The 11,161-nt window shown below is 33.5% G+C and overlaps 1 protein-coding gene across 4 annotated transcripts in view; it reads left to right on the top strand.

The window, feature by feature from the left end:
- Positions 1-5,304: 5,304 nt before the first annotated feature.
- The window catches only part of LOC119643699 (bumetanide-sensitive sodium-(potassium)-chloride cotransporter), a 53,579-nt gene continuing 47,722 nt past the window's right edge, over positions 5,305-11,161 (top strand). For 3 of the 4 annotated variants that reach the window (XM_038043112.1, XM_038043113.1, XM_038043111.1), the window contains exons 1-3: positions 6,208-6,670; positions 10,141-10,314; positions 10,385-10,499. In XM_038043112.1, the coding sequence (XP_037899040.1) occupies positions 6,399-6,670; positions 10,141-10,314; positions 10,385-10,499 (561 nt within the window). In that variant the 5' untranslated portion in view covers positions 6,208-6,398. Of the gene's footprint in view, positions 5,407-6,207; positions 6,671-10,140; positions 10,315-10,384; positions 10,500-11,161 lie in introns of those variants that run through there. The other variant, XM_038043110.1, reaches the window with a different exon arrangement.

Raw genomic sequence — 11,161 nt, 5'->3', positions numbered from 1 at the left:
CAATCTTGCTTGAATATGTTTCCTTTAGCATATCTTCTAGAGTTCGGGCAGTATTTGGTTATCAAATTGTCATAATGTCGCACAAATTATCAGCTTTATAGATAATCCGTTTCGGTTTCTGTGTAAGTTATATAATTATTATCCCCTGTTCGATCCGTTTGTTCATTCTCTTAATTGCATCGGAGAAATTATTTCACGCCAATAGTTGCCAATATATTGTCTGACGCGATTATTGTATACGCAAAATGTGGTATTTTAGCTCAAAAGCAAAGTAATTACCAAACTTCAGCTCAAAAAAAGTTTTCAATAAAGTCTCAGATGCTAGTGCTTTAATCTTATTATTTATTTCTCTGGCTAAGTTAATAATAATAATAATTTTGTGAAATATCGTTATGAAACCATATTTGACAAAATTAATGGACATAGAAAAATTACTTCACCGCAAAAATTCCAAAATTTTCAAAAAAATAACGGAATCAAATAATTATTTCCCGTGTTTTTCACAGCGTGGCGGTCGTTGCAAATATATAAAGAAATATATAATACGGATAAGAAAAAATACCAAAGGACAAACAGAGACACACCATAGATCCAGAACTAATGAAATCTCAAATTAGTTATTAAGGAAAAAGAATTTGACAATTTAAATAAGTAATAGAAAAAGGTAATAATAAATAAATGATATGAAATAAATTATTTCACCAATTTTTCTTTTTATATTTGGCACATATTGGTAAAGTTAACAAACATAGTAAAATGATTCAATCTCAAATCTCCAAAAAATTCACAAAAATAACAAAAGCAAATAATGATTTTCAATTTTTTTACCTGTTATTACCGTAGAATATGGAAAGAGATAAATTAGGTGTGTCCTGGCCATCATGCAACCACATCCGTTATTATTAAAGTGATCACAGACGAGCTGAATATAAAGCTTCTCATGCAAAATAACATACAACATTAAGACTCAAGCCAACTGCTCATTTAGGATGAAGGACATATTTCTGTATTTTAACACCTTTCCCCAAAAGGAGTGAACAATCATTGCAGAGAATAATGAAATGTTTGAATTTCTTCTAATGTGCCTACATCGTTGCTAACGTTGGATATTTTTGCACTTTTTCACGCAAATAAATTCCCCAAATATTTTTTGTCTTATTTTGTCATCCATAGGATTGTTTTTATCATCAGTTTTTCTGGTTAATGAGTAATTGGAAAAACTTTAAATTAAATTTAAGACTCAGTTGGACTACACCTGGAAGTCGTGAAATGTATTTTGTCTTAACTGAAAGATAAATTTAAGTAGCACACTGATACTTAGAGACCACATGTCGGAAAACCTACAAACCAAAGTCGAATATAGTCGAAGTCGAATATTCTTTCCTAAATAATCCCGGTTGCCCGTATGGTCAATTGCTTGTCATGAATATATCGTGGCAAGCTGTTTTTTGTAGGGACATTTCCAACGATGAGCACATTCCTTTCAGAAATTATTATGTTGTGACAACCCACTTTTTGTACAGACACTTACATATTACACATTCCAAAGGGCTCATACGTTTCTTTCTAAAATTATTATACACGTAGTTCTTAAAATCTGTGCTGTATATTGCGCATTTGTTATAGCAAACTCTTCTCTTGCCTATGCATTTACTGGTCTTATACATTACAAACTTTGAAAGATATGCTTTTCTAAGCATATATTTCTGTAGTTATGAATATACCATCATAATATGCATCGCAATCTAAGTGCTTGACCTTCTCTATTAATTTCAAATACTTTTTGAACTCACATCTACATCCTCGTACATATTATCTCAAAGCAGAAATTTCACTTAGTTGTATTATAGTGGCAGATCGCACAAAAGCTTAATGTAAAGCGTCTTTCTTTTCTTTTGGAGGAAAATCTGAGTGGCAGAGATTGCTATTCCACTACCGGTAGGATTCTCCTTGATGGTTGGAGGGGAAAGACAATGCTAAATATATACCTGTCGCAAAGTTTCTGCATTATATTCTCATTACTTTCGGCCTTTCTTGTACATACTAGTAATATGAAAAAATTCTTTGCAAATTCTAATTTTCAATAAAAACTGATCTTTGCTATTGTTAAACTATTTTTCTGCTTACTGCCGTGTAGGCGAATACAACAAAGTATAATAATTTTTTGATTTGTAAGAAGACTTTTTTAGCAAATAGTAACACTTCTTCTACCTTAATAAGTTAACCATTCATAAATTTATATATATTTCAGCTTTAGTAAAACAGCCTGAATAGAATACAAGTTCGATTAATTGGTTTTAAGTAACAAGACAATACGTCTAAAAAAATGAAAAAAAGAAAACGAAGTAAGGAAGTTATATTCGGCTCCTTTCGAATCGTTTATACCCACCAGTCTTTTTCTAAGAAGAATACATAATAGAAATGAAACTTACGTAGTCTAGATTGCTGGATGGATATCTATCTTACGATATCAGTAATGATCAGAAAAACAGTTTTTTTCCATTCGAAAACAGGGGTATTATAAGCTTATGTTGCAAAGAAGTTGTGTTTCTTCACTGACTTGATCAATTTTCAATACCATGCGTGAAATACCTTCCTATGCTTTTACCAAACTTGCAGCCGATGTCTTATTTTTAGTGATCAGGAGAAGGATTCCTCTACAAAACCTATAGAAACTGAGAGACGGAAAACAGACATGCCTTAATGGACCCTGTATTTGATACTGATCAAAAGCATATATTCTTCGTAGGCTCTCCAACGATTCCTTCTCGGTGTTGCAAACGTTCTTAGAAGAGAACTAAACTCAACACCCTGTAGAACAGGGTGAGCTTGGCCGTTTTTTTCAATTTTTTACTGGAATTGCTATCAAGATTATCCTAATAATCGAAAGAAAACTTTTATCGTAGTGATTTATTGGTAACAAATAAAAAAACCAAATTTTTTTGCCTTTGTAAACAAAGGTACTCTCAATTTACATGATACTTAATACATGGTATACTTTCAAAAGCAAGAACTTACAGTGTTCATGATAAATTTGAAGTCCATATCTTCATTCTTATACAATGCACATTGCACAGGCAGGCACACGGATATACTTAAATCGGTTTGGATGGAGTCTCTAAAGCTTCTTTCGGCACGTTGCATACGTTTCGATAAAATGAATAAACCCCCTTTCTTTGGTGCTGATTATAAAATCGATCACTTTGCTTATCTGTTGCAGAAAACAAGAAAAAAATTATTCTCCGGTATATAATTTGAAAATTTTGTTATGCAGAATTACTGTTTTGGGAAGATAGCAAAACTTCTTTGTTAAATAGTGCTGGCGTAACCATCGGTATTTTCTTCCCTTTTAAGTTGGCAGCACAATCTGCCATCTATATCAAAGTTTGTGCCAACACAGTCTGCAATTAATAAAATATCTCACCTTCAGCTTCGCTTGAAAAGTCTACGCAAGGTGGAATTGGTGTTAACTGTTGATATAATTTTTTTTTTGCGGTCAGCACTTGGTGCTCTTGTCAAAAAATCTCTTTCTCCCTTTAAATTCGTGGCTATAAACTTTGAATGTTTCAGGCGGATGGTTTTTCGTCTTCAAAGTCGATATTTAAATAACTTACCGACGGTGGATCATCAAATCTATAATAAGCTTTGTTGGAAATTCCAGATTGGAAGTTAATTTGTTGTTTGCTCTACTTTGCATCACATGTATAAGACGTCACTTTGTGATTTTCCGTTTGCTGCTTGACCTAGTTTGTTGTCTCTTTCTAAACACTACCTTGTTAATTTACTGAACCTATGATCTTTCTCAGTTACAGTGCTTTAAAATTGCAAATCTTGTGTGATATTTTAACTAAATACTTTCATAAATTTTTTTTTTTCTTCGTAAATCCTATTTTGTTTGTCTTCCTTTTTTGGTATGTTTATTTACACCATTTTTTGCCGAAAAATAGTCCCGAATTAGATCACTTCATCACTTGCGGGCTTTGTGAGCGTTACTGCCACGCACAGTGTGAGTATTGCTGCTCGAGCTGCAGACGGAGTCTTGGATACAAAGCAAGGATTACGTTAGTCGTGTCCCGACAGCAGAAAGCAACGTATAGATTTATAGAAACTATGCAAAAAAAGGTTTTTCGGAAAACGGTGAAGAATTCGCGACATTGTTTGGAAAATCGAGAAAATTAAAAGGATGTTCAGTGAGCGTCGATACTTAGAGTACTCAATTTCTTCGCAAACTCAAAAAGTTCGTCTTGCATAGGTTCGCCCATTTTGGTCAAATGCCTTCCTTACCGTTAACAATGGAACTTTCATCATCAAATCTGGTAAAGTATCGAGCGCTTTATGCTTGCCTTAAAATAATATCAACATTTCGCCCATCGCAAACTTAGCTAATGGCATGTCTTCATATCAGCGATGCTGATGTCAGAAGGAGTTTGCCATTGGCCCATTCAGTCCAAATCGGGGGAAAATATAACAATAAGGCCTCCTCTCCACCTAGTTCTTCCAGTGCATCTGCATATTGTTGTTAATCTTCACACTTTTTATAAATTTTTTAACTCCGAAGGAAGAATGCCCATATATCCCTTCTGTATATCTTGTAATGGTCCCGAGTACTCTAGTAATATTGAAACCTTGAATCTCTTTGCTGAATACATTCGTCGAAATTTCGCTACCGATTTCTGATTCCGATTTAACTAATAATTATTCATTTAAAATCATGTATTACAAGGTTTAAGGCCGCTAAAATACAGTTTTCGCCTGCGTCTGCTGGTAATCCATCATGTATAGTGAAGTCATACTCTGGAGAAGTAGTTTCCTGGTTCTACTTTACAAATGCCGAAACAGGCATGAGGACTGTGAAGGCATTGCCAAATTGAGTGTCTTACCTAAACTGTTTCAACGAATTGCTACACACAATTTAGCTTTCGCTATCAAACCTTACATTTCTCCATTTCAGGTGGTTCTGTCGCACCTGTAGAAAAGTAGAAAAATCGGCCACGCTTACACAATGTTACAAGGGATTACTTTTTTTGATGTTTTCTAATTACTACTGATAGGATAAAGAAGAGAGAACATTGAAAGTAATTCTACACATTCGTCACATGAAGATATATTATTTGTTTGCAAATTCGTTAATTCTGAAATAAATGCGGTAGACCCCAGAATTGCAATGCAGAATTGGTTGCTTCTTAGTAATACAGTCAGTTGGGGGTCCGATTAAGAGGATTTGAAAAGTAAAACACGACAAGTTATTTGTTTTAAGTCTAGATTATATGCCACGGCCGCCAAGCCGTGGTGGATTAAGTTTTTCTTCACAATTCAGTTCATAATGATATCAAATAAAAATAGTTGGAGAATAGAATGCGACAACCTAAGTGTGTGCAACGTCACGACCGCATACGATGGATAACGGTAAGGAATATAGACGGTTCGGTCGCGGCTTATTTTTTTCTTCACTTTTTTTACCTTTTTGTAATGCTTATTAATAACACTTAGCATAAGAATTAATTCAGCTGTCAATTTATTTTAGATGAATTTTGTATATGAATAACTAAATAAATAATTATAAATTTAGTGAACTCCGTCTAAGAAACAGCTACTAATGTAGCATAAAAGAGTGTTCTATCATGAAACGTAAATGCCTTTTCAAAATTGATCGCATCGCGCTAATCGACACACCAATAGTGTCAACACAATTAATAATTTCTGACCACAAAAGCTTTGACTTTCTTAAAGTGGTATACATAGACAGACGTCTGACGACGGCTAAAATGTTTATGGTTGTCAGTGCTTTCTTTGCTTTCTCTGAACCACACTTAAGATTATTAAAATTGGAGGAGATACCTGAGCTTAAAGGAGCTTTAGCTCCTTAGGAGTTTAGCTATTGCGTTTAGCTATTAGCATTTTTTTACTTACACACCAATCCAGTCTTTCTTTTTTGTTGGTCATTGGGATCTTACAGATCCGTGTCATCAATCTTGCTAGCTTAAATTTTAAGACACAGTAATAATAGAATAAAAGAAATGCCTGAAAAGTTTCATGTCTATATATATTTCAAGCTAAAGTTGAAATTTTCGATCTGATACATACAACTTAAATGTATTTGAAAGTCCTTCAAAGTACATGTCGGTTACAAAAAAAGAATAGATGCTTAATTAAATCAGTAAATGATTGATATAAATACATTTCTCAAAAGTTTTTAATTTTTTGCAGATATTTTCATCATTCATTCTTCTTACCGGTTCGTCGAAAATTTCTTTCGAAAATTGGAAAAAGAATCAGCAAAATCAGCGAATCCAAATAGTTTAGCGAATAACTATGATTTAATAATTTTCTATATGTACAAAAGGCATAACTTATAATAAATAATAGTAGGCATTCCATAATTTCAATACACTAATAGAATGTCCGAGTATATGTCGATTGAAATGGGTACAGTCGATAGGCCGCCAAATCGTTTCCAAGTGAATCCAGTTAATCATAAAAATAACAATGATAAAATGATAACAAAGGATAGCACCAATAGTGCGGTTTCTGAAAATATTATTAACGATAGGGCACCACATGATGTGTACCGGCGCTTAACTGGAACTGACGGCGAACCCATTGAAGATGACACTTTTAACGAGGATACCTCGCAATTAAGAAAAGCCCAACAACAACCACGTCACCAAAGGTATGTAGGAAAATATAAAAATTTTTAATACATAGATAATAGGTATAAAAGACAATGATATATATTCAGTGAGTGTTGTATACGGCTTTACAAATTTAAATGTTTATAGCAGCCGGATAAACTTCGATTGTCAAATATTGAACAATTGATTTTTTAGTTATATCATATTAAGTTTTCAAAACCATAGATGCTATACAAATGGAATATCGATCGTAATTAACTTAATTTACATGTGCTCTTGATTAAGGTTAATATCGGATTTAAAGTAACAATGTCCACCTGATTTTTTGCTTTTTAAAGTCATGATAATGAAAATGTTGCTTATATTGCTTTATATTTAACATGAAATTCAAAATTTTTCAACATATAAATTACTTCATCCTTACTTTTGTACTGTATAATAATACTTCGCTATAGGGATAAAGTGAATCCAGGAATACCACAAAGCGCCAAATATAGCATTGGACGATCAGTTCTCTAGAATCATTCCAAATTGACGTGATCACAAAGAATTACGTATTAGAGAATCTCTAAATGTACTTCTTTAGAAAAACTTTAATAAATTGGAATTAAGAAATGAAAAATGACTTTGTGGTGTTGTCTATTTTATTGTCAGCCGGAATTGATCCTTTTTCCGCCAGTTTCAATCCATCAGCTAATACGGCTTTTTCTGCGTTGTTTACTTTTATAAGTCATTTAAGCTTTCTATAACGTTGTTGCAAAGGGCTTAATATGGACTCGATCCTTAAAACCATATAGAAACATGTTGTCATATCTCGAGGAACATACTGAGGTATATTTCCGTTTCAAGTTAGTTTGTAAGCTTGCATATTTTGCATACTCCCCCAAAATATATCTTCCCAGGCTTTATTTGCCGAGTAGGTCTTTTGAGCTACTTATAGACCAAGGAGTTATAAAATGGTACCATAGACTAATTCATCTGGTACATAACCAGTATCAGCGTTTATTCAACTGCTCGGACCAAGTAGTACTATTGGCAAAGCATCTGTACAATGTATATCAGTGTTACGTTTAAAAGAATTTTTCAAAGTTCGATGTCGTTATTAACTGACTCAACAGTCAAATCCTTCAAAGCCTTCCGCCCATCTTGTGAATCTGTAAGCACATAAATAATAATAGCTATAATGTTTTGAGGAAGATAGTGGAGTAATGCTGTCGACGCTTATGTGGGTAACACGCTAAGTTCTAGGCGAGTTTTCAAGGAAATCTCCGTCAAGCCACGCGGCTGCTATACTGCACTACGCAACAATGCTATTGTGTAAAGATAGACTTAACATAGTAAAAGGTTATAACTTTTGGAAAAAATTATATATTTCGGATTTTATATTTTGGAGAATTGTAACGGTTTGTTGATACTGATCGTAGCAAAATTTGTTCAGAAACAAATTGATATGCTGAACAAAAATTAAATATATTCGTTGACTTCCACACGAATTCTTAGAGAAATCCTCGACCGTTCTTCAGGTATGGTGAACGTTGAAAGTCGATCAGAACACAAGCTAAAACCACAAATAATAGTCGACTTTAATAGAGGAAAAGCACCTGTTGATTTATGTGACCGAATGAGTGCCTACAATAATCCACTACGCAGGTACCTGAAATGGTATAGAAAGCTAGCATTTGAAATGTTATTGAATGCTACAGTTTTACATAGTTACATTTTATATAAAGATATCACAAAAATGGATATCAGTATTGCTCAATTCCGGAAAAAATTAGGCACTTTACAAGTTGCCGAGAAGAAGCCATTCCATTTGACAGTATTGCAATAGCTTCTAAAAAACAACGGCACAAGCAACAAACAAAATTATGTTATGGCAAAAATGCGACATAATATGATAGAGCAATGGCTGGAAAAATTACACATAAAAGTAATCACATTTCGCGGTAACTACGAAGGACGACCGTTTTTTTATTGTCCGTGTTTCAATAAAATGCATTAATGATATAATCGTGTAGTAAATTAAAATAAACTAAATTTTAAATACATTTTCAATAATTACTTAAAACAATAAAAATTTATTAGTTTTATATCACATTTTACACTGTCGATACTGGTGGTTGACGTGGTACTCAACGTATCAATACGTTCGTCAGGGATCTCGATATTACCAACAGGCGATTTGAAATGTCCCCCAATTTTTGATTTTGGCAGGGTAAGCAAAATTTAACTCATTTTACTATGTCTGCCTCCGGCCACAGGAATCGTTCAGTAATCATTTTAATTGAAGATTTTGAACCAGATCTTTGTGCAATTTTTGTATCACAAATGCATGAATAACAAGTGTAGAGAAATCACAAACAAGCTCTAAATTTGAATTTGGTAATTTGGTTTTCTTCAAGACAAGTCTTTGTAACGAGGCCTGATGTAAATTTTTTAGTTACTATTCAGAATTTCTTGCCACTGATTCGTAATCTGGATTTGGTAACAAACCTTTTCATATTATTAAATATTGTATGAAAGGTAGTTCATTCCCGATTTAGCACTTTGCACCGTTTATTGTCAAATCATAAGGTCTTGATCAACTGAAGCGCCTTAACCATCTAAGCTCTTCCTAACTAAAATCGTAAATGTAGACATAAGAAACTTCGAGGCCTCGAAGGCCTCGGAGGATTTCCCGCATAAACCGTTGAAATGTTGGTGCGGCATTACACAAACAAAATATCGAAATGTTTATAAATCAAGCGGAAAGTGTTGTTGTTTAATTGTTCGTCTGAGTAATCAATGTTCCGCCGTCGGGCCACCAGTTCAGTGTTGTCAATTTTATTGTTTGTCGAGAACAACGACGCCACAGGCACTCACTATGTAATTTTCGTATTTGACATTAATTACAAATACTTTCTGACAGGTTGAACTTTTTCTCCTGTCGAGTAATTGCCAGCAAAAATAATTGAGGATTTATGAGTCCATATAATTGATAAAAGAAAATTTATATTTTCTAAGTCTTGAACCTAATATATTTTATCAATTTTTTAAAATTCGATTATCATCTCATAAATATAGTGACTATGAATATTTTGTCATGAGGGTTAGTGGCTTGTAATATTTGCGAGAATTACGAACAAGAATGCCAAATATGTTAAATGAAGTGCAGTGCGCAAAAAAATTTTTGAAAAAACAATTTCAAAATAAGAGAAAACAGCTTGGATTAATTTTAGATGCAAGCCTTACCGATGTATTTATTTGCTTCGTTAAGATCGTGCTTTGATATAAGATTATTGGCATTTTGCGGAACGTTTGTTAAGCAATTAGCAAATCATCACATGGAAATTCGTCAAATTATCTCTATTATTAACTAGCTTGTTCTGCAAAATTGTTCAAATAATTCAATAGTGAAGACGTGTTCTCTTTGTAAGCATCAATTAAATTAATTAGTTTATTTGGTTCTCGAGGTATTTGCATATTTACGCTCTCAGCATAATCTTTTTTCTTTTAATTTCGTCTAAAGACAATCCATCAAAAGTAGCTTTCGTGATAAAGCTAAACCTTCACGTTTCAAAGACCTGCAAACTACACGGTTTCAAGTTGAACCGCAACGTGATGATTCGGATTCAAACGACTCAAACGACGATCGTGAATTGTTGGATAATGAATACGATACCAAATATGGTAAAAGTTTCAGGTAAATTATTTTTACGTTTTTTAAAAAACAGAGCAACTGTTATTATGTTGAAATGTTTTAATTAATTTAGACACTTTACAAGGGAAGCCTTACCCCGTTTAGATAATTATAGAAATATTATGTCAATACAAGCTGCCTACCGTCCTACATTGGATGAATTGCATAATCCTACACTTACAGGAAAGGTAAGCATCACATTAAAAAAACGAGAAAAATCCCTCAAACTTGGATAGTTTAATTGCTTAACAGGAGCCATGTAACAATCAGGCAATCATTTTTAGTTTAGGCTGCAATACGGGACTTTATCCGTTGAATAGTGGCGTAATTACAAACTTCAGGTGTTGACTGCTTATATGTTGTCTACCTAAAAACCAACGTTTCCTTTCCGATCGCGATAACATCTGCTGTTTCAACCTTCCTGTTAGTTGACGACACGTCTTGTTTCATGTCTTTTTCTAATTTGAAGCAAAAAAAGAAAAAATGAAAATAGAATTGAGCGATGAAAGGTGCTTTGTTCGGTGGGAAAAAAGAAATTCGTAAGTTGAAGCGATATTTTTGTGTAATATCAATAACTGCCGGCAACAGAGATATTTTTTTTTTATTGCGTCGATAACACGTCCGCATTTTTTTTATGTTTGGCTTTCTTCCCATAAAAATTGTTGGTCAAAGGAAACCGTAAATAGAGCACGGTGTAGATGTGCTCTCCTGGACAAATCCATAACTTTTTGAGTTTGGCGTTGTTCTAGTAGATTCACTTTCCATCGCCAGTCACAACACGCCACAGAAAACTCTTCTCCTTTTTCATTGGCAAGCAATTTCAATGGTTGAAATGTTCCTTTCTTTTGAA

This window comes from Glossina fuscipes, unplaced genomic scaffold (assembly GCF_014805625.2).
Source record: "Glossina fuscipes isolate IAEA_lab_2018 unplaced genomic scaffold, Yale_Gfus_2 61535, whole genome shotgun sequence".
NCBI classification, from domain to species: Eukaryota; Metazoa; Arthropoda; class Insecta; order Diptera; family Glossinidae; genus Glossina; species Glossina fuscipes.
This window is presented reverse-complemented; position numbering and strand designations above follow the sequence as displayed.